General features: G+C 40.9%; 1 protein-coding gene across 1 annotated transcript in view; it reads right to left on the reverse strand.

Moving 5' to 3' along the window:
- Positions 1–25,211, reverse strand: part of RAPGEF2 (Rap guanine nucleotide exchange factor 2) — a 247,062-nt gene that overhangs the window by 122,903 nt on the left and 98,948 nt on the right. Inside the window, exon 4 of the mRNA XM_082611143.1 lies at positions 20,994–21,077. Coding sequence (XP_082467269.1) covers positions 20,994–21,077 — 84 coding nt within the window. The remainder of the gene's footprint in view (positions 1–20,993; positions 21,078–25,211) is intronic.

Here is a 25,211-nt window from a genome sequence, read left to right on the forward strand (position 1 = left end):
CAGAGAACCCACTCCAGCAAGGGAGAATAAGTTATTTCATTTATCCAAAAATCCATTGTTTCGAACACAGCCAAGAACCCAGAAGGAAGGAGTGGCCTCAAAAGAGCTAAAGCGCAAGTCATGAATGCACTCGCTGGGGCCTAATGACAAGGTCCCTTGGCTCTATGGCAGAGAGGAGTTACTCTTAGCTTACAAAACAGAAGCTGTAAGGTAGAAATGGTCAGGGAGGAATGAAAAACGTCACCTAGAAACCCATTCAGCCCACAAAATACTTCTGCTTCTACTCTCTGATTCTTTGAAACAATAAATATAGAAACAAAAGTAAGTAAACACCATTATTTACTAAGTTTTAAAAAAATCTCTGACCAAGTTCTATATAAATAAACTGTTTTAAAAATACAGTCCTGGACTCAATGCTCTGTGGTGACCTAAATGGGAAGGAAATCCAAAAAAGAGGGGCTATATGTATACGTATAGCTGATTCACTTTGCTGTACAGTAGAAACTAACACAACACTGTACAGCAACTATACTCCAAGAAAAAGAAAAAAATAAATACATAAAAAAATTTTAAAAATACAGTCCTGGAAAACTTTAGAGATAAAAAAAGGTAACCGGATAGAGACATACAGCAGGTAAGATCTCCCACAGATGATATTAAGTCCAAATTTTTAAAATATTTTAGATGATTTAGTAGGAAGAAATGGAGAGAAATCCTCAGGTTTACAAATGACACAGAGACGTTTAGATAGTAAAGCACAAAACAAAGCCAGTAGGAATAAAGTACAAGCCATTTTTATAAAGTTTTATGTGCGTAAAAAAAGCAGTAAGGACCCAACCTGCACAAGGAAATATTCTATGTGAAAAGTGATCAAATGCACAAAGTATTAAGATAAGGTTAAACAGCAAAGAGTTCTCATGTTTCAATTAAAAGTCAAATGAAAACTAGAAGTCTTTCAAGGCATTAGCACAGTAAACTGCTAACATAATAAATAACAAATAATAAACAGAGATACATCTCAAAAGGATGGACACACTAGGAGAAATTAAAAATGAAAATTACTATACATACCCTTACAGAAAACCACATAAATCTACAATAGAGCACTGCCCTAGAAAAGTTTCTAAGGGGAAAAACACAGAGCTAAAAAGTTTCCAACAAAAAAATTAAGGGTATCCAAAGGGCTTTCTGTAAAACCAGAGGCACAAATTAAAAGAACACTTCATTCAGTCTTATTAATAGCAGCTGAAAGTTGGTATCATTTAAATTTCTAAAATCATGACTTAAGGAATTGTAGAAATGATACAGATTAAATAAGAACTTGGTTAACTTAAAAAGTACACCTACAATCCTTGAGGGTTTTAAGAAAAGTCAGAAATAGATAAAGATTGTTCCAAAGCCATTTGCCTAAATTCTCCTCCAAATGTTCCTTGGTGCCACTGTCAGAAATGAAGTTAGTCCTATCAAATGCATTCTTTTTTATTATTAAGTCTTATAAGAGACTACACAAAGTGATCTACAAATTTGATGCAATTCCCATCAAAATCCCCCCAAAAATATTTTTTGCAGAAATGGAAAAACCAATCTTCACATTCATATGAAATTGCAAGGGGCCCTAATTAGCCAAAACAATCTTGAAAAACAACAAAGTTACTGAACTCACACTTTTAATTTCAAAACTTACTACAAAGCTGCAGTAATCAAACCAGTGTGGTACTGGCATAAGGACAGACACATATGGACCAATGAAATAAAACTGAGAACCCAGAAATAAATCCATATCTATGGTTAATTTTGACAAAGGTCAAGTTCATTCAGTGGGGGAAGAACAGTCTCTTTAACAAATGTGCTGAGACAACTGTATTTCCACATGAAAAAGAATGAAGTTGGACCCCTACCTCTCATGACATATAAAAATTAACTGAAAACAGATCACTGACTAAATAAAAGAGCCAAAAACCATAAAACTCTTGGTGGGGAGGGGGAAGGGATAAATCACCATTACCTTGGATTTGACAGTGGACCCAGAAATGACACCAAAAGCACCAGGAGCAAAAGGAAAAATAAATAAACTGAACTTCATCAAAACTGAAAACTTTGGTGCACTGAAGGACATTATCAAGAAACTGAAAAGATAATCTACAGAACAGGAGAAAATATTTGCAAATCATGTATCTGAGAAGGGTTTAATATCCAGAATACATGAAGAACTCCTACAGCTCAACAACAAAAAGACAACCCAATTAACAAATAGGCAAAGGACTTGAATAGACCTTTCTCCAAAGAAGATACATGTATCAACATCCTTAGTTATTAGGGAAAAGTAAATCAAAACCACAACGAAGCTACTCACCCAAGTTGCCCACTCTCCCCCCCAAGGGTGCTTAATAAATCCCTGCTGTGCTTTCTCAAAATAAAAACAAAAAACAAAACAAACAAAAAGACAACAAAAAACACAACCAGATATGATATCACACCTGATACTAGATGTGAATGAGATATTGGGATGGCTATAATTTTTTTAAAAATGCAAAGAATGCAAAAAATGTTGAAGAGGATCTAGAGAAGCTGGAACCCTTGAATTTTGCTGTTGGGAATGTAAGATGGTGCCGTCACTGTGGAAAAGAATTTGGCACGTCCTCAAAAAGTTAAACACAGAATTAATATAAGACCCAGCAATTCTACTCCTAGATAAATACCCAAAAGTATCAAAAACATGGACCCAAACAGATATTTCACTGCAGCATTATTTGCAACAGCCAAAAGGTGAAAATAACACAAATGTCAACTGATGAGTGGATAAACAAAATGTGATATATACGATGGAATATTATCCAGCAATAAAAAGGACTGAAGTTCTCATATATGTTATAACATGGATAAGCCTTGAAAGCATTATGCTAAGTGCAATAATCAGTCTCAAAATGACAAATATTGTAAGATTCCACTTATATGAAATATCTAGAATAGGTAAATTCATAAAGACAGAAAGTAGACCTGAGGTTTCCAGGGCTTAGGGAAATGCAAAGTTACAAAGTTTCTGTTTGGAGCTATGAAACGTAAGTTGTGGAAACAGGTAGTGATGATGGTTGCACAACAGTGTGATTGCAATTAATGCCACTGAATCCTACACTTTAAATGGTTAAAATGGCATATTTTACGTTATACACACACATGCGCATATCCACATTTTTTTAAGTATATAAGAGAAACTTAACAAGAAGATTTGTGTGTTTGTTTGTTTTAGTGGTTTTGAGTATTTTGGCAAAATTCAGGACTTGAATAAGAAAAAGTAGCAACTCCACTTTGACCAAACAAGAACCAACCTTAGGGGCAAAGGAAGAGTTAAGTTTGATGACTGAGCTATACCACTGATTAACTTGAAACCAATCTTTTTCTACACTAATTTAGCAATGAAGTGATAGAGGTCATGGGTGAAAGAACTAGGAAGATACAAAGAGATGGTAAACAAATGTTAATGAAATATCTGAAATCAGTTTTTTTTAATTTTTATTTTATATTGGAGTATAGTTGATTTACAATGTTGTGTTAGTTTCAGGTGTACAGCCAAATGATTCAGTCATACATATACATGTACCTATTCTTTTTCAAACTCTTTTCCCATTTAGGTTATTACAGAATATTGACCAGAGTTCCCTGTGCTATACAGTAGGTCCTTGTTGGTTATCCATTTTATATATAGCAGTGTGAATGTGTCAATCCCAAACTCCCAGTCTATCCCTCCCACCCACCCTTCCCCCCTGGTAACCTGAAATCAGTTTTGAAGAGTCAATTATGCCTACATTTTCCTCTCACCCAGCATTATCCCATTTTTTATTTTATCCCTGGTCATAAATTAGGGAGTCTCCCTGCCCCGCATCCACATACATATGGAGAGAGAGGGAGAAAGAGAGAGAGATGCACACACACATACTATTTTGCTTCCTATTCCTCTTCCAAATACTCACTGGACACGTACTCCAGAATCAACATGAACTATGTAATCAATACAGAGCTTACAAGAAACTCACTAAATATAGCCCCTATTCTTAAATAGTTTGTATTCCATGGAAGATGACTACACAGAAAGTTGTGATAACGGGCAGAACAGCAAGTGCCATGAGTTTAATAAAAAAGAATGTCATCTTTGCTGCCTACAATGCATCTCAAAAACAAAATGCACTTCTTGAATGTCAGAGCTGAGAAAAAACTTGAAGATCATATAGTACAGGGTCTCTTGGCATTTTTTTTCTCCAGCTTCACACCTGAAAGTATGTCAGAGTCCAATGTGCTACATCAAAGGTCCTCAAATACTTCTGTTTAGGAAAAGGCCCCCAAGTGCTTATAATATGTATGACCCACCATCCTCCTCTTCCCATGAGAACTGTCCCTCCAGTTCAATTTTCATTGCGTGAGTGGAGAAACTAAGCCAACCTACCTAAGAGGAGGTTGAAAGAGATGCCCCAAATTACCATCAGACTCCATCACCCAGGGTTCTGGGATCCCACACTGACCTGACCCTTCCTCTGACTTTCTGCTATAGCCCTTTTCCACACTCAATCATATAAGAACTCTGATCTTTGGTAAGCTTGCCATGTACAAGGAATAATTCCCAGACCTCCTCAGGAATATCGCTAGAGTGCATCTCTTATACCAGTAAACCATAAACCCAGTGACAAGTGGGGAACAGAGCTTTGTGGAAAGGTGGATTCTCAGAGGCTTGCTTACTCATTGGCTAGCTGAGTGAAAAAGACAAGTCAGCTGTTGTCATTCAGAAGGCAACTCGAATTCAGCAAAATTACAAATGACCATCAAGAGCTTGAGGGTTACCCTGGGAGACTCAAAGATTTAAATGTCAAATCTATAAAAACCAAACCTCTTCAGGCAGCTGCTGCCAGAAATTCAACCACTAGCACATCTGCTCCTTTGCAATGGCACTCATAATACGATGTACCAAGATCAACAAAGATATTTCTAAAATTTAAACTCAATGTTTAAAGTGACACCGCTTTTTTTAACTTTGAATTTAAACCTAAAAAAAAAATTATCCCTGTCTTCTGGTAATTTCAGTCTTTCTATGTACACGGGCATTTACATATAAGATACAAATATGAAAATATATATATAATAACTGTCTTTCAAAAAAAAGATGTAGGTAACAGTTATCAATGAGACTAGGTCTGAATACTTAAAAACCTGTTAGCCCTTTCTCTACTTGATGCCAGCCTTTCACAAAAGGCCAGAAAGTTAGAAAGAGATAGGGAGAAATGGAGAAGTATGGTATGTGTGTTTTGAGAATGCTGATAGGCTTCGGATTCTACAAGGTGTGAACATGTAATGACTATAGTCTCTAAATCCTTCTAAATTGTTTTGTAAAAGTATGGTGTATAGCTTGGCTTTCAACTAGTAACCTCAATGTAATTTCACAATGTCCTGATAATCTTACACTAAACAACCAAAGGTGACAACTAAAAGTGATGCAGACTCACTTTGCATCAACCTATTGGTTCTCTGCGCTATTTAAAAAAAAAAAAAAGGTTAAACTCACAGCAAACGATTAATGAAAAGACCCCCTGCAGCGTTAACAAGCAGAGTATTACTAAATGCTCATATTCCCTCAGTAAAACTAATTGAGGAATGGTTGCTCCAAAGACAGTTTAACAATCCAGATTTTCACTCCCATTAAGTTATTTTAACGGAACAAATTAAGAATTACAAATTGTTCCTAAAAGTGAAATAAACTAAGTTTAATATTTTTACAGGTGCAAAATGGAATGACTTGATAGTACCCAAAATATGCAGACAAAAAATTTACTGAAAGTAATTAGTCTTCTACATAATGTAAAATAGAGAAAAACGTTAACAGCCTGATAAACTTTCTTTCAAGTTCAAGGCTCACAACAAGAAAGCACCAATGCCTGCAAATATAAAATCTTACCTAGTTTTCATAAATACCCACAGGCTGTGATTCACCGGACAGGATTTTGCAGGCTCCTTCTGAGGGAAGGCCATCCTGTCCTGCGTTCCTGGGACCACATTTTCCCCATCCAAGTTGAGTCATGAGCACTTGCTGTGAGTGTGAGTTTCCACGAAAGGCAGTCGCTGAGTACGGAAGCCTCTTCCGTCAGTGGCCCTAAGCTTGCCCTTTGTATGGGCCTCCGCATTCCTGTGGTACGTCAGAACTGCCCAGTGGAATGCAACTCCTCAGTATTGGAATGTAAACTTTTTCATGTCAGGCTACATCCAGAGAGGGAATACACAGCAATCAAACCGTGACTACACTGGTAGGCAATCGTAATTTACAAAATGATTGAAAACGTGATTCTCTGAGATATCAATTTTTCATATCTTCATTTCTAGGAAATGATAAGCAGTTACTAAAACCTAAAAAATGTCTGGCCTGATGCTCCTAAACCAAAACCAATTCATTTATTTAGGACTTACAGAAAATACTCACAGGACACTGTCTTCAGATAGCAGAATAGCAATACACATTAAGAAAAAAAAAATCTAACAAGTAACTGCTGATGCAATCAATTCCATTCTCAAAAATCAGTAGACTCTACAGGAATACATTTAACAGAAGAGGACAGTGGCTTTAAAGACATTATAAAAATGCATTTAATCTTTTAAAAATATTTTGTCCTCACACATTAGTTTAACAAGCAAAAAAAAAGTAACAGCTATTTAAAACAAAAACATACACACACCAAGTACACACAGAAGCTGTGTGTGTGAACAGGCTATTTCAGAACTATTTGGGAGAACTAAACAGACAGTTTCTTTCAAGCCTCATTTAGAAGTCTTCTAACAGTCATCACCCTGCACAGACGAACAGAGGTTGGCTCCTCTACACAGCGAATCTCCACATTTTAACCTTCGCTTATAAAAACAGAGCACAGAAAAAAAAATGACAAGCGAAGCCTTAGAGCTATGTTTCCCCCAGCTCTGTTCATTCCTCAGTAGCCTGTGATCTAAGTAACTACAGAAGTACTAGCCATCTGATACTTATGCTGTTAACATTTCAGTCCCTTAAAACAAATCTAACCTGCACTGGCTTCGATATCTTTGAAGCAGCGGCAACAGTGCTGCTTCGCTGTAGAGGAGTTGGGTGTCTGCAGCCTCGAGCCCGCCCCATGGCCCCTGTGTTTTCTCCGGCTGAGTCCACGCGGCTGCAGCCTGTGCTCCGGAGCCCGCATTCCTCCTGATGGCCAATTTCCTGCTTCGGTGACCCACCCACCCTCCGGGCTGCAGCTCTGAGTTACGCATGTCGTGCCGGCACTGTTTCCGCATACCAGCCTCATGACCTCAGCGGCAGCCTGACAGACACTCTTTATCAACTTCTATTCATTATCCACTCTCCTAAGTCAAGGGCACGTAGGGAAATCTGCCATGTCTGCTCTCCTCTGAGCCTTCAAGGTCAAATGCCTAGGTGGGCTCGGCAATGCAATTTTGTTATTAAAATTTACCCGAGCTCTACTACACACACGGCTCTCCACCACCAGAGGGATGCTGAACTGTGCACCTGGCTGGAATGATTACCATGGAAAAGACGAGCATAAATTTATATCAAAACAACATGGGAAAAGTTGAAAGAGGCTCCTTTTGCTCTTATTTTTCCCTTCTAGAGAAAAAAGGTGGCTCTTACCTCAGCTGTACGGGGGTGAAGGGAGCAAGCAGTTTTTGTCTCTTGCCACAATCTAAGCAGCAAAGGACAGTAGTGTGATGATGACTACACTTTGGTGGTGTCTATGTCCTCGTGACCAACTGCTGGAGAACAGCTCAGCTAAACTGATGTGCTGCTATCAGTCTACTCAGTGGCACAAACAGGTCTCTGCTGATCACAGTGCTTTGTACACAGATGGCAGCTGATCAGTTTGTATAAAAGTTATGGTCCATAACAGCTTTCCCATCAGCTTCTGGACACATGCCTTATCCAAAATGCCTTTGTTAAATCTTCCCCATTTCATTGTGCAAAGCACACCGTGGATGAGCTGAAGAGGCAAGGAAGCTCAGCTCTGAGGTCTTATTTTAAAATAACCTGATTTTTGGACTTCCCTGGTGGCGCAGTGGTTAAGAATCCACCTGCCAATGTAGGGGACACGGGTTCAAGCCCTGGTCCGGGAAGATCTCACATGCCGCGGAGCAACTAAGCCCATGCGCCACAACTACTGAGCCTGCGCTCTAGAGCCCACGAGCCACAACTACTGAGCCTGCATGCCACAACTACTGAGCCCGTGAGCCTAGAGCCCGTGCTCCACAACAAGAGAAGCCCAGTTCGGTCAAACCTTTCATGTTATCTCCTAACCATCTTTATTGCCAAATACAAGGACTCTAAACAAGGTTTTTTCTACTTTTTGTTCCACAAGCACATTCTTAGAAAAGTTAAAACATACTTCTCAGGCTTGAGAGGTTATCAGGCAGCTCTTCTCCATTTATTTGAAGGACAATAATTACTCTGTACTCTGACATAAATAACCAAAAGAAAATCTCTGCTTTAGCCACAATGATGCTTCCATACACAAAATTAACTATATATATATATATTTATATATAAAATATAACTATATATACTATAAACTACATATAACTATATAAATTAACTATATACAAAATTAACATACAAAAGTTTACTTAATATATGTCAATATTACCTCAATTCTTTTTAAAGTTCACTTAAATAGGATAATGATTATAAAACCTTGAAGACCCTATTTACTCTTTTTTCCAAAAAATTTTCCAAATTATTTCCAAAATTATGTATTAGTTAAAATACATAATTTTTCCAAAATTATGTATTAGTTAAAATCCAAGATGAGGTGACAAAGTGGTAAATTGAAATGGTCTCAAAATTCTGAATAAGAATTAATTATTATTATTATAGACTATATAAACTACCATGGCAGCAGAAAACCCCTGATATACATACATACATACTTATATACATTCTGGATATGATTTAGACTGATGAAAGAAAATAGTTTTCCTATTTGTAAAACTGAATTAAGTATGAATGTTTAATGGTGGTTTTCTAACTGCACCCTAATTAACCAAAAAATAGTAATAAAAATAAAATACAGGAAAGTGTTGGACAGATTTTGGCCATTGCCCTAATTTTAAAAATTATCTGAAAATGTTTAAGAAATAACAAAGTTATCTTAATGAAACCGACACACTAAGCAGTTTACAGCTATAAAATGTAAAGTGAGTCATCAGTAAAAGACAATGTAAAGATAATTTTTATCTTTAAATGTCTGACTCAAAAAAAAACTTTTAAAAGCAGAACTAAAAGAATCCAGTTATTTGATGTTTATGTAGATCTATATAACACATGAACATTCAATACCAGAAATTATATTTTATATTTAACTGCAAAAATATCCAACACCTATAAAGCCATAAATGTGTGGCAAAAGTAAGAAATATGTAAGGAAATAAATTTTTTTAATATTTTGAACTTACAGTTCAATATTCTAATCAGTAATAAACATTAAGCTGGCAGCTTTTAAACCCACATTATATTTAATTAAATTCTAACATAAAAAAGGCAGTGATATACATGTCTAAGCTATTATTTCACTTTATTTAAACTATTTCTTAATTCTTGAAGTACTTTTAAAGAATTTTTAGTACATCTAAAAAATAAAGTGGGGTTCATAGTACAGAATTCATTTTCTTTAACATTCAAATATATGACTGGTGTTGTCTATTATAAATAACATGTACCTATATATTATATATGTAATTTTATAGTCATAGTAATTTTATAGTCAATGTAAAATAAAATAGAAGATCCCTGAACTACGGTTAATTGGAAATTTTATTTTAATACACATTCCAGTTTTACCAAGTATAATTTGCTTCTTCTATGAATCTCTCTCTTAGCGACAGCCTTACTCTCGTCATTTTCTGTCAGTGTCCCCAGTACTGAAAGTATATTTCTTTAAACAAAACCCAATTTAGTTGCTATGTATTTTAAGACACACTTTGAATTCATATAGGTGAAACAGTAATTCACACACCCCTCCAAACCAACCCTTCCCCAAAATAAGTGTGCACACACAAGGGTTGGGAGTTCCTTTACGCTTAGCAGCAGACAAACAATTCCAACATTTTACAGAGAAAAACAAGACTGTATTTCATTGATGCAAGCATGTCAGACTTGAAAACCTTTATGAAATATAATATTTACTTTTGCAAGAGAAATCCAAACATCACTGCAAATACGGACTTCTAGGATGAAATCACACACTCAGTTATATGAGGACCATAGATGACTAAACTCCCCGACTGAAGACTTCAAGCATGAGGTGACCTGTGATACCACATCATCTCTACACATAAACACATCAGAGATCTTCCTTTGAAGGCTACTTACTTTGTTAGGACACCACCAATGCCAGGAGTCCAAGGACCATGGAAGCCTGACTTACATGTACCGCTCACCTGCGAAGCTGTAGTTATAGCAACCAAATTCCCAACTGGACCCAGCCACCGAGCTCCCTCTCTAGAGAACAGTACTGCTCTGAGGATTGGGTATCACATCAGAGTATGGTCTAAATGATGCTAAAATCATGTTAGCTTTCCAAAATGAAGATGCTGTGTACTGGGGCAGAAAGTACAGCTGATACCCAAATGTTTTGGTATATCCCGCTGTATCTTTTAACATATTTTACCCTATTCCTTTAATTTATATGTCTACCCTATTGCAAATTTAACACAGCATATATTTACATCAAGTGCCACTAAACTCTCCCTTCGATAGCATCAACTCTAGTCAAACCAAGCTCACATTTGTTTCAAGATGTATTTGCCTTATTTGGAGCTCCTTCCCAGCGCTTCCTTAAAATCTTTAATATATATGTTTACCTTATGTGTGTGTGTGTGTGTCCTGGGAATACTTGGACTTGAGTCAACCTCAGGTAAAACAAGTGGAAGTTATAGATGATGTAACAGCTGAAGAAGCAAGGCACAGGGCTGAGGAATAGACGGGTCTAGTAAAGAAAGGTAACTGACAAACTAAGAGAGGGTGAGAGAAACTAAAGAGGCTGCTGGCTGTCTGTTCCAATATCCCTTCTCCTCTTTCGCCTTAGAAGGATATTTTTATGTTATTATTTTCAGGGGCATAATTCATCTCAGAATAAAAGACTACATGCCTCAGGCTCCTGGGCGGCCAGAAGCAGCCATATGACCACACCTGGACAATGTGATGTGAAGAGAAATGTTGTTTCAAGGATGGAAGTTAACATTTTTGCTCGTCTGCCTTTCCCCTGCTTTTAGTTCCCACTGCAGACATGATGGCTGGAGCTTGGCAGCCAGCCTGTGCTCTGAGTGGACGCTGAGTGGAAGCTATGAGCCGAAAAGAAGGATGGGGACCTAGGGCTGTCCTGGCAGTGGACCTTCAGGGTTCTCTTACGGGAGAGAAAAAGTAGCTCCTGCTATGCTTATGCAATTGTTTTATGCAACTAGTATTAATAATTTCACTGTAATTAATACAGACGGCGAACGAACGATACCCAGTAAGATGCCGTCTGCCCTTTCCCCTCTCCCACGCCCTGCACGGATGACGTGGTGCCTCCACCCCAGGCTCCCTGGACCTGTTCTTCCGACACACTGCAGCCCCGTCCCCTCCCAACTCTTCTCCTCTATACTAACCTGACTTCCAATAAATCATAGCTTATTACAAGTGATTTCTAAAAGGGATTAATTAGCTTAGCATAGTATTGCTAAGCTCCTTTTTAAAGTGATTTTTCAAAGGTCACGTTAAAAATATAATCCTGAACCAGTACGATTCAACGGATATTTACTGAATGCCTGCTCTGTGCTAGGCACCGGGGAAGCAGAGATGCACAGTACAGCCCAGGCCTTTAAAGACTCTCACAGCTGAGAAAGCATGTGGTTTTCACAGGTGAAGAGGGGTGAAGTGGCCGTCCCAGCAGAGGGAGCAGCCCGGCAAGGTGGGCCTGAAGATGTCCTGAGCTGCCCTGCACACCTCGTTGCAGAGGCTGGGTTTTATCTGTTTGGTGGCTGAATGTCACTTAAGCTCCTTAGGCAAGGGATCAACAAGCAAAGCCTGAGCTTTTAAACGCTGATACGGCTTCATATGGAAGCAGTCCTGAGGGCAGGTGGGGAGGTGCTCTGACAGAGCAGGTGACAACTTAACAAAGGCCCTGGTGGTGGTGACCGAAGCAGGTGACTTGACAGAAAACAAAAATACAAAAAGCAATTGTCAGGAGAGAAAAGAGAGGTCAGAACTGAGACTCAAAGAAATTTCTAGAGTACGTGACAAGCTGTTTATGAAGCCATCAGAGACAGAAGCAGCATTCCAGACACGCATCCTCAGTCCCAGGGCCTGGGCGCACCCATCAGCCCTGCTCCCCTGGCCCTGTTACTGCATCCCTGGCAAACCACAAAGCCAGCAGTGCCCACACCCACCTGCTCCACACCTGCCCCCAAACACCTGCCGGGCAGTGGGCGGAACATAAATAACCACATGTCAATGGCCACTGGTATTAAGTGGGCACTCAACACTCCCTCTGCTTCACCACCTCCCTCTCTGTCAAAACCCCTCAGCGCCCACCACTGGGCTCCCACACCCACCCATGGGTCTGCAGCTCTGATCGAGAGCACGTCGCGGGCTTCACCCACTTGGGCAGCAAGCCCCCTCCTTCCTGTACGAAGCCCTCTCTGCTGGGTCGCTCCCATCCACCCACAAACACGCTCTGGCCTCTTCTGAAGAGACAAGTCCCCCTGGACCTCCAGCCACCACCCCGCTTCCCCACTCCTCTTCACAGGGAAATTTCTGGAAATGATGCAACTTCTCTTTCTCCAGTGCTCATGTCCACAGCGAGCTCCACCACGTGACTGAGACGGGCTCACTCGGGCCAACTGTGACCTGCAGCTTGTTAAACCCGAGGTCACGTCTCCAGTCTGGGGACACGCAGCAGCATCTCCGTGTGTCAGCACCACGGTCCAGGCAGGCACGTGGAGGCTCGAGTACATCTGTAGGGTGGCCGAGTAACACAGAAGGAGACGCATATAAACACCAGCAGGGGAGCCACTCGGGACAGAGGTCAGGACAGAAGGCTCATTCGTACGAACTAAGCATCAAGCTCCCTCAAAGAGACACAACCAGTAGCCAAGGGTGAGGTCTGATGCTGGACGTCAGTTCCAGTCATTGTGCTCATCACGGTTCATCACCCTTTAGGTAAACATTCTCCTAAGATATGAAGGTGTTCGGACACTCTCCCTCCTTGGGATTAGGTATAACAGATTAATATTTAAAAGAACACAGTCCCCATTTACTCTCGGTAACTCTCTGTTTAACTTAATTACTTAACCTATGAAGCAGAATGCTTTGGTGATCTGATACAGGTATGTCAGCTTAACTGCTGCTGGGCTGGATGCGGAGGAAATAACTGGAGAAGCTTGAGGGAAAAGAGTCAAGTCCCAGAGGACCAGCTGTCACATTCTCTCTCTCTCTCTCTCTCTCACACACACACACACACACACACACACACTCACACACACCCCTTTATGCATGCAGGTGTATATTTTAATCCAATTATACATTCAGCTATACATATGTTTCCATGTGCAGATCAAATTGAACATTTTTAAGTTAAAAGTTAAAATAGAAGTACACTTCTATGACTCCATGCCTAACCAACTATTTCATTAACTGGCCAATGACAGGTCAATCACCTGCTTCTCCAAAACAATGTGATAATGGACTATACAAAACAACAGCTGAGATAAGTAGTTCCTATTAGCCCTTACTCTGCTGTTAATTCACTCACTTTAGGTCACTCCAAATAACCATTAAACAAAGTCTTATGGCTTCTCTTGGAAGTAAGGGAGGGAAGGAGGGAGGGAGGATGTTTTCAAGAAATACTTCTAACAGAAAAGAAGTATAAAGAAAACTAGAAAAGCTTATTATCACCTCATTTAATCCTGTTATAAGTTACTGATATCTCCCCAGGTGAGAAGGTATCTTTTATCTTTTTTATCTCCTCATTAAAACTCAATGAGGGGGCTTCCCTGGTGGCGCAATGGTTAAGAGTCTGCCTGCCAATGCAGGGGACACGGGTTCGTGCCCCGGTCTGGGAAGATCCCACATGCCGTGGAGCGGCTGGGCCCGTGAGCCATGGCCGCTGAGCCTGCGCGTCTGGAGCCTGTGCTCCGCAACGGGAGAGGCCCACATAACGCAAAAAAAAAAAAAACAAAAAAAACCCGAAAAAAACCTCATTGAGGCAGTTTTCAGATGATTCAGTTTTTCTTTTGTCTTTCTATTTTTCCCATCCCGTCTTCCATAACCACACTTTCCCTCTGAGCTTAATCTGTGCCGCCATTGTTGGGATTTTGCCAACACCTGGAGGTAAACCTCACCTGTAATGGACAATTTCCAGAACCCTGATCCCCGCTTCTCTTCACACTTTACGGACACATGCCCAGTAAGGGCGCCCTTCCATGACACGCGAGTTGTTTTTAAAATGCCACCGTTCATCTCCAATAAGGCATCACATGACAAAACAAACTTGTGCCCTTTCCAAGAATATGATATTCTTATCCTATACAGCCCTTTATGTGGAATAAAGAATATTTAATTGTGCCTTCAGTCCCTACCACAGAGACACAGAATCATTCTCCCACTGTTTCACCTTCTTTCACTACTGAAAACAACTAGCAAGTTCTCAGAGCAATCAATTAACCTACCATGTAGCACGGGCAAGCAGAAAGGAGGCCTGCGATTTTTCATCTCAAGTAGCTCATTGTTTGTCATGTGAGTCAAAATGAGAATGGTATTTCAGCCTCTCAGAACTGATTAGTTAAATGTCTTGTTTCCCCACTTACCCTCATCATAGCTGCCAGCTCTAATTTAAAATGTGATTATCCAGAGTACCATGGCATAATTTTAATTTTTAAATTGTGGGTGTATTTGGTATTGGCGGCGGAGAAGCACTCACCGTAGGTGGACACGGCTACCGTGGTGCAAATCAATGCTGCACGCCCTTCTCCGACTTGTGCCCATGTTATCAGAGACCTAAGGGACCAGCGGCCCTGGGCTTTCCAGCCACGTGATGCAGGTTTGTAAACTGGACTCTCATGAACGGCACCATCACTGATGCTTGGCAACTACTCCACGCCCGAAGCGCACGTCTATTCCAGACAAATGATCCTCCTCTCGTGGCCCTACCTGAGCTCCTACTCATCTCTGCACTGGCGTCCTTGACTCCTATTTCCGTGCTGTCACTCATGTTCTTTACTATGTTCAGATTTCCTTTCCAACCACTGCCCCACGGTCTAAACCATCAACCCAGCTCAAAATTCACTTCCTCAAGAGCCACCCTCGACTACCATCCACAAACATTAAAATACCCCTGTCTTTGAGGGGATTTTGCCTTCGCTGTGGCCTTTGCTACACCGATTCACGATGTACCGTTTAATGACCCCTGGGCAATTTTTTCATGTTGCACATACGACGGCCTCGTCTCCCCAGCCAGGTAGGTACTAAATTACCTGCCCGCAGGGAGGAGACCACCTTGCTTCCATGCAGACACCAGAACTCAGAGACCAAAGAGCAGGGCTTCCTGCAAGTTTCAACCAAAGTTGGAAATAACATGGAAATATGCCTCAAAATTGGAACTCTACCAAACCTACTTCAGAATGAGATAGAATAACCCATAAACACGAAAAGAGCCCGTGAAACAACCCTAAATTTTGATGGCATTTCAATGTTCAGCCATTCCCACGGACAGCACTTTGCCAGTTACAGAACTTATCTCTCACGCCACGTGTAGCGTTCAGACTGCTTTGCCTACTAGGTCTGCCGCCTGACAAAACCGGGTACCTAGACCCTAAGGCCCATGCATTGGAAGCTTCGCCCCTCTGTAGAGGCCTTTGTCCCCATTCCCTCTGGCTCCTGGTTTTAATTATGAACCTTCTCTTGGCATCTTCCAGGTTCCGAGGCTTACGGCTAGTCTGGGCTTATCTTTTCCTTCAGCCTTACAGGCCCTACCCTGGTACTGCATTGATATGAAGGGGAAGAGACTGCGTAATGATTGCTCTGAATGTGAAAAATAGAGACAGTTTTTGACTGTCAGAGCAATAAAAATATTATCTATTTATGATTAAATATGGTGTGCACGATCATTTCTATTAAAAGGACTTCCTTGGAGGCCTCTATGATAAAATTGGTTCTACTGAGAAAATCAGATTCAATGTTTTAGTAGGAGTGTTTTTTTTTTTCTTTCAAGATTGTGACTAACACAAATTCAAGAAGAATCTGTCTAACAAGAATGCTTCACATCTAAAACATCTAGTGTACCGGTTCTTTTGCAGATAAGTATAAAACTGATTGCTATATTGGTAGAAAAAGATTCCAATTCTATGAGTTAATATGCACCTAGGTAAGGGAATTCCCTGGCGGTCCAGTGGTTAAGACCCTGCGCTTTCACTGCTGAGGGTCTGGGTTCAATCCCTAGTCAGGGAGCTAAGAGCCCGCAAGCTGTGTGGTACAGCCAAAAAAAAAAAAAAAAAAGCAACACTTAGAGAAGCTATTTCCTTCTCTAATAAACAACCCAAACAGCAAGTTGAAAGTTTAGAAACACAGTCTGGGCCTATCTTTACTACCTAAATTATTGCATAGAATTATCAGCCTTTCAAAGAAGTCAGCAGCCAAAAAATAACATTAATCCAAGTTACTATTCTGTGACTTTGCTATAAATAGGCTTCAGCACTGTAGAGTGGGGCACTTTTGAAAATGAGAAGATTTAAGAATATAATAATTTCTATTACAGTTCCTTAAATACACTGATTTAGAGCACATTAGGGCAATAAACATTATTAATATTTTCCTGCCCATTGTGCACAGAAAACCAAATGTTCTTTTAAAAACGATTTCTAAACCTGCACCTTCAGCTAAAATAATTTTCCTCTATCAATTCCCAGCCCCAATGCTGCTGCAAATGATGCCTTTGAAAAACTTTGGGGGAAAAACACCTTCTTCAAGACACTTCGCTACCCTCTGCCCATCACTGTCTTAAGACACCAATCTACTTACCACGACTGTGGACATCAACAGCAGGGCACAGCCTGGACCACAACTGCTAACTGCTTTGCTTACAGGCTTGGGAAAACACATACCGTTTCTACCATTTCTATGTTCATCTATGGCAAGTGTCCACTCTGGCCTTTTCCTAAATGAGAATGAGAATAACCTCTGCTGCACTGCTACCTCGCCTTTGCTCACCTGCCTTCTGCTCATACAAAGACACTGACTTGTAACAACGACATTATACGCAACATTGTAAGTGACATGACAGCCACCTGTGCAAATATCCATGTTTCACAACTCGGTAAATTTCTAATAGGTTTACAGTAAAACTCATAAGACATCATCTTATCACTGACATGGCGTGGACTGAGGCAGTGAGTAGGTTGTCACTGATGGTCACAAAGGGATTCATAAGCTCCACAAATGTTAAAAATCTCATCAAGGAATAATAGTCATGCTTGAATAACCAAAATACAGAACAACCTTTATCTGTCTAAAAATAAAAACAAAAACATAAAATGCTGGCCTAAATGTCAACTGAGGAATTCAATAAAGCTCATGAAATCTGGAAGCCAAAGGGCAGATTTTCTGCAGTGTACACCACCCTTCCTACTGGATGATATCACATGTCAAGGCAATTTCATGAGAATTAGTCAAAAATGTGAAAATGTTGTCCAAAGTGCTTTGATCCAAAACTAACCGTTCGGGGTGAATTACCCGTCAAAATGAGTTGAAACTTTCAAGAGAATGGTCAGGTTACTTATTATATATACGGATAACCAATTTCCAGGCTCACATGAGGAAAACATGGTAAATGGAGAGAGTCATCTGTGAACTAGTTGTTTTATAAAACCAGACTGCTACTAACACCTCATCCACATGACGCTTTAATCAAATCTCAGTGTTTCCTGGAGGAAAGTACGTATGAATCACTAATGTTAACCTTTAAGGTAGGACCAGCAGAGGGCCCTTCTTACGAAAACAATCTCAGGACTGTCCCTAAGGCAACATCTCCAAAGGAAACAAATAACTCGGACGCAGCAAAGGTCACCAGGCGCAAAGTGAAGAAATAACCTATAAATAGCACTGGCTTGTCATTCAGTCAGAAACACCATCTCTTCTTCACCCCATTACAGCCCTGACTCGCTGGCATTTGACAGACAGCCAGAGAAAGAGTAATGCGTGTCATCTTTGAAAATAATTAGACGTGGAAGCCAATGTATTCATTAAACAGGCCTGAACTGCAAGTCCTCTTTCTTGTAGAACAGCAGTCTTCTGAACACTGGGTTCCCGTTCCACAAGTTAGGACAAGCTGTCACTTGAAGCTGATGATGGCTGGTAGTCAGGAAAGATGGCCACAGGCTCCTGTGCTGTTCTGGGGACCTGGTCTATAGATTTCATTTGTACAACAGACCTTGTATCACGACGGCGCTAACCTAGGTTCTCTCTAAGATGCATAAACTTCAAATCACATTCCTTATACCATTATTTATAATAAAAAGGATCAAAAACTTACTCTTTACAATGATTAATCAAACTGTGGAAAGTTCAAATAACTGAACATTAAACAGACATCCTAATACATAACGAGTAAGCCTTTACAAAGAGTTTTTGACACTAATGAGTCAAGCGAATACATACTCTTTAATTGAAATTAGCAAGACATTAATAAATTGTTTATAAAGTATGTTCTTAAGTATGTAGAACACATACATGTAAGGCTAGATGGGAAAAGACTAGACTATTAAAGGATGATTATCTTGGATGACAGACTTCAGAGGATATTTTTCCTTACCTTTACCTTTGAGTATTTATATAGTAATTATCATTACTTTTTACATTAAAATTATATGTAATTTTTAAAACATGCCTCTGCTTAAATATTACTTGCCTCTACCCACCTCCAAGTTTGGAAATAGAGTCAGAGCCCCCAGAAATAGAGCAAATAGTATAGGTCCTGTGTTTGAAGGAAGAGTGTTCTATTCAACTCCTCTGGGAAACAGAATCCCTGAATGACCGGACTCATTCACAGGGTCACACACCAAGTCTCCCAGGCAGAATTCGAGGATGGACAACCACCCACCAGCCTACACTGCCAGAGCTTCCTCGGTTATAAAAAAATGCAGGTAACATCTTGCCAAAAATGCAAAACCTCATTCTAATCGTGTGAGTACATCAGACAAAACCAAATTGAGGAACATCATACAAAACACCTGGCTCTTTGAAAATATCAAAGTCCTGAAAGATAAGGAAAAACTGAAGAACTGCCAGTGACTGGAGGGGACCTCGGAGCAATAAAAAAATAAATGCAAGGCGGGATCCTATAGAGGATCTTGGAACAGAAAAGAATGCCTAGTGGAAAGTCGGTGAAATTCAAAGATCTGTAGATTAGTTAACAGTACAGCACCAAAGTGAATTTCCTGGTTTTATTCACTGTATTATGGTCACACAAGACGTTATACTTTTCTGAGAAGCTGGATGAGGGGGTATATGGGAACTCTACTGGGTTTTTTTTGCAATTTTTCTGTAGGTCTAAAATTAGTTCAAAATTAAAAGTTTAAAAAAGAAATGCAGGTAACGATCATACCTACCTCAAACGACCGTCAGGAAATTAAATGATTTATATATAAATAAAGCTTTCCAAATGATGCCTGGCAGACAGAAAGCACTACCTACCAAAGCCTTAGCCACTGTTCCCTCATCGTTTTAGTACCACTACACCTACGACTTCTGTTGACGGCTACGACCAGGGCTACTACCATCCCGTAACTAGTGTTAACTGCAAGAGCAACAAACGAACAGGCAATGGCTCTTCCCTCCCTCACGGGGCCATTCTCCAAGCAGGATAACGCCTGCCGAGCTGATCTGGAAGGAGCAGGAGAGTGGGGAGGCCTGGGAACCACGCCGGAGACTTCTCCCATCGGAGGCGGCACCCCGAGCCTCCTTCCTGCCACCCGAGCCCATCCCAGCACCTCCTGCACCTCGGCAGACCGATACAAATGACCTCGCCCCGTCTCGCTTACTCTGTTTACAAAAATTTCTAAACCACATTCTTCACGTGTCCCTGACCCGTTCTGAATGATTTATCAAGAATGCATCTTAATATTTTTATGAGAGAGTTAGGTTATAGAAGGTGGGGAGTGGAGGGGCGTAGATTGCTATGCTGTAATAAATTTAGTCAATCTATTTACTCAGTAATTTAAAATAAAGATACTTAATCAGTTTAAATCTTTACTCAAAATAAACATACTTAATTGTGAAACACACACAATGAGGGGGAAAAAAATCACTCCCGAAACTCAGTGGTTCCAGGGACCCTCAGGAACCCGCACGGGGGCAGCGCGTTGGTGGCAGGGGAGCCCTGACCCTCTCTGGCCACAGCTGCTTGGAACTAGGTAACCGCTGCCCCGGCCCGGCCCCCCAGACTGTGGCCTGAAGATCCGAAGAAAAGACATGGGCACGGCCGTCAAATGGTGCAAGCTTTAGGGACACAGGCCATAAACCAACAGTCAGCATCCAGGAGCCAAAGTCCCAGGGAGAACGTCCCCAGGGGTGACCTAGTCCCTGGTTTCTGTTTCTAGTCCCACGTGGGCCCAGGGAACCCTCTCGGCCTCTCTTTAGACGTGTATGAGACCCCCTGTTACGGAGGCAGTTTTCATTCCCTCTGAACACACGAGTCCTCAACTAGCTGGGTACGTCCACGTAACACGTCACCAGCACATCCTTTGTCCTTGCCCTTTGTTAAAGAGGTTGAATCAGTGTTTACAACATAGAAGAGTCCTTTCTTAAGATTTATATACCAACACCCCAAGGTGCCGCCTTGCTTTGTGTCAGTAGAACAGGAAATCCAACGAGAGAGGAATTTGCGAAGAGAACTCATTCTGCAAAAGGATTTCAAGCTCCACGGAAACGCTACTCCAGAACGTCTATCCAATACCTGCTTCGTGGCAGAAACATGGATTCCTTGATGAACACGGAACCAGAGAGAAGGATGTACCAGCAGGTCCCAATATCATCAGGACTGAAAAGAAAAGATAATAAAATCAGATGATTATCTCCAACAAAAAAAAATAAAAATAATAACATACAAAGCACACAGTATTCATGTTACTCGTAGAATCCTGAAGAACAATGAAATGTCACAAAACACACACCTAAAATACCATTCTTCAACTACTGGAATTAAAAATTATTTTTCACACCTAAATAAGCTAAAGATATTTATCAGCATACTTAAATGTTTTAAATGTTCATTAGACCTATATAGCACCTACCATTCCAAGTTTTGGTTTTTAGTTTCATTTTTTTGAGCTGAAAATACTTTCCCTTGCTTCATAAAACAAAAATACAAAGAGGTAAACAGCGGACCTGAGTTTTCCCACCCTTTCCCCCATCTCCCAAGCCCCTACATTTCTCCACCACGCTCGCTGGCATCTTTCAGAACTTCCTCATGCACACACAAGGATGGAAATACATTGTTACCCCTCCACCCTCCTCTTTTTACAGAGAAGATGGCACACACTACAGAGCTCTTTCCTCTGTGCTAACGCAGAGATCTTTCCATCAGGAGACAGCTGTCTTGTTAGATGTGCCTTATTTGACTTACGCAAGCCCCTACACTGCTGCTCATTTCAGTGGTTTCTCGTGTATGCAGTTATTTTAAAAGAAAATGAAAACTGTGATGAGTAATCTTGTATCTACAGGAGTAACCTTGACTAGAAAACTAGACCTGTAGCTGCTGAGTCAAAGGGCACAGACACTGTGACTCTGATAAATACGGTCGCGGTGGTTAGTTAGTAACTTATGTGCTTACCACCTTCCCAACGGCCTTGCAAGTAGAGTCTGTCTATTTATTTAACAAATGTTTAACAATTTCAGGATGAAGTCTGTTCTAGGTGCTTAGGATACTTCAGGAAACAACAACAAAGATCCCCACCCTCATGGAACTTGTATTCTGGTGGGACAGTACACATAATAAACAATAAATATAATAGATCAGTAAATTACAAATCCATGCTCTGGGAATAAGTTACCATAGGGTAAGGAAAATAGGGGTGGGGTGTTATAATTTTAAACATATGGTGGACAAGTCTCGTTGAAAAGAGCAGACCTGAACAAAGGAAGTGAGCAGACAATGGCTCCCGAGGGACGAGGATTCTCGGCCAAGGGAAGGGAGATGCGTGCGGAGGCCACAGGCCAGGCAGCTGGGCAGGGTGGCCAGCGGTGCAGCTGAAGCGAGGGCTGAGGGGTGTTCCTTCCCTGAAGCTGTCTATCACACTTTGGGGTTTTTGCCAATCTGCTCGATGAAAACTGCTTTTTAGTGTACTTTTTTTGGCTGCGTTGGGTCTTCTTTGCTGCGCCTGGGCTTTCGCTAGTTGCGGTATGCGGGCTTCTCATCGCAGTGGCTTCTCTTGTAGCAGAGCACGGGGTCTAGGTGTGCGGGCTTCAGTAGTTGTGGTTCGTGGGCTCAGTAGTTGTGGCATGCGGGCTCAGTAGTTGTGGCTCGCGGGCTCAGTAGCTGTGGCTCACGGGCCTAGTTGCTCCGTGGCATGTGGGATCTCCCTGGACCAGGGCTCGAACCCATGTCCCCTGCAGTGGCAGGTGGATCCTTAACCACTGCGCCACCAGGGAAGCCCTCTTAGTGTACTTTTATTTTTCTTCTTTATTGTAAAAGCACCTTTTTTCTTATGTTCATGAGGCCTACCTCTTTTTTTTCTGTGAAATCAGTTCACAACTTTTAGCCAATTTTCTATAAATCATGAGACTTTTTCTTATCTAGAAGCTCTTTATACAAATTAGCATTTTGAAGCCATGAGCTGTGACAACCTTTTCCCCAGTTCACTGCTTCTGTTTGAACTTTATCATGATTTTGCCATGTCTTAAGTTGTTTTATTTTATAGAGGCAAGTTTATCAAATTTATTAGTCAGAATACAGGCTCAGCTACTAAGAAAACAAAGCAGAAAGCCCGACACAGCGGTGGCCGAACAATGGAGGAGCCCATTTCTCTCACACGTGTAGTGACAGCCTGGTGTCGGGAACCCAGGCTCTCTCCCTGTGTGGCTCACTCACCCCGGCCCGTGGCCTCCATCTCAGACTCTAAGGGGCAGCTCCTAACCCACACCTGTCCACATTCTAACCACTAGCAGGAGGCACACAGCCTACCCCATCTCTTCTACTAGGAGAGCCTGGAAGCTGCAGCCCAGCAAACCACATGTGGGTTGTAAGGCAGTCTTCCGCAACCTTTGCCAAACCTTTCTACTCTTTTTTCCCTTTTGGCACATGGATTCCAGAAGTTTCCAAAGACCACCAAGTTCTATTTAAAATTCTGAATAATTAAGTTATTTAACACACTAATCAATATCACCTAATCACTTTCATTGCTATCTGCTTCCAGAGCAAATCAGCAGCAAGTCACTGCTTCCTCCCAAGCCCAGGCTTTACCAATTTCACAACTGCTTAGTCCTCAATAGCAAAGCCTCAAGAAAACATGAAGGAAAATATTGTCAAATAGACTTTAGTTCCAACGAAACCATCAAAGTAAATGATTTCTCAAATGAAAATGCAAAGTACTTCAAAAAATAATTTATACCCCTTTCTCTCTAGTGTTTAGTCATGAGCTTTTGCAATCAACAATCATTCACCTAGGACTTCCCTGGTGGTGCTGTGGTTAAGAATCCACCTGCCAACGCAGGGGACACGGGTTCGAGCCCTGGTCCAGGAAGATCCCACATGCCGCGGAACAACTAAGCCCGTGCGCCACAACTACTGAGCCCGCATGCCACAACTACTGAAGCCCGCGTGCCTAGAGCCCGTGCTCTGCAACAAGAGAAGCCACCGCAATGAGAAGCCCGCGCACTGCAACGAAGGGTAGCCCCTGCTCACCGCAACTAGAGGAAGCCCGCGTGCAGAAACAAAGACCCAACGCAGCAAAAAATAAATAAATAAATAAACAAATAAATAAATTTAAAACAATCATTCACTTAGCTTAGGGGGAAAAATGTACTTGTCTTCCTTAACATAAGGTGACAGCATTATTATTCATTCTGATTTCTGTCAAGTAAAAATGTGTTCTGTCAGATGCAAAAATAGTTAAAATTTTTTAACAAGTAATAAAACACTGAAATAAAAAGAAGAAAAAAGGAATTATCTTGTAAACTTTTAATCTGCTCTTGCACTTACCATGTTCCCTTTATCACCAAAAGATTGGTCAAGAGAAATGAAATCTAGTAGGAAATCAGGGTTGATCACCACTAACTAGGCATGTGAGCAGAGCTGTACAGAGGCTCAGTAAACACAAATAATGACCATCCTGTAGTTGTTATCATGGGAAGCACAATAAATGTCACCATGGTCCAGATGAACTGTGACGCAGAGAACGTAACAAACATTCCCTGGCTTTTTAGTTATTCCACATCTGTCCTTTTTGAAAGTAAAATTGCTATGGACAAAACTAACACAATGTTTGTAAACTCAGCTTTCCTGGAGCTGATCATAAAACACGCGTGAAGTAAAAGGCAACCCATGTTCAAAATGGATAAAACACTTGTGACAGCAAACATTCTGGCCCCCTGAATACCCACCAATTACCCTACAATTAGGGCTGACTCTTTGTATCAGGAAAGCCTTGGCAAAGATTTAAGGAAGTGAAGAGAAGAAACTGGTCCCCAATCTCTGTCACTTATTATAATTTCATTTGCCTGTTTCTTTCCCTTTTCCAAAAACTTCAAATCTTAACTCCCAAGAGCTGTGTTTGCTGGTGGAGGCATCTGCAGAGAATGACCATTCGAACACTGACTGGATCTGGTGAGCATTTACTACCTGCCATGCCAAATAAGACAGTCACGATGTCTTTATTAGTGAGTTGTCTCTTTTGAAGATTCATGCCTTACAAAAGCAAACTAATTAGAACTAAGAATACAAAAACAATGAGTCTCACTTTAAAGATACTCTGGAAACAGCTGTAAGCTAGAAAAACACACACCCTCACCTTTCACAGCCACACCCCACAGGACTCAGGTTTGGTTTCTGTTCTGAAAATTCCTCGTTGTGAGATGCCACCGTAAAATCTGTTTTACTCGGTCTTAATCGGCCAGAAAAGTCTCCTGACCTCATGTGAAACCACTGTGCTACCCTGTCCCCCTCTCATGTATAATT

The sequence above is a fragment of the Mesoplodon mirus genome (assembly GCF_964341445.2).
Source record: "Mesoplodon mirus genome assembly, chromosome: 2".
In the NCBI taxonomy this organism is placed as follows: Eukaryota; Metazoa; Chordata; class Mammalia; order Artiodactyla; family Ziphiidae; genus Mesoplodon; species Mesoplodon mirus.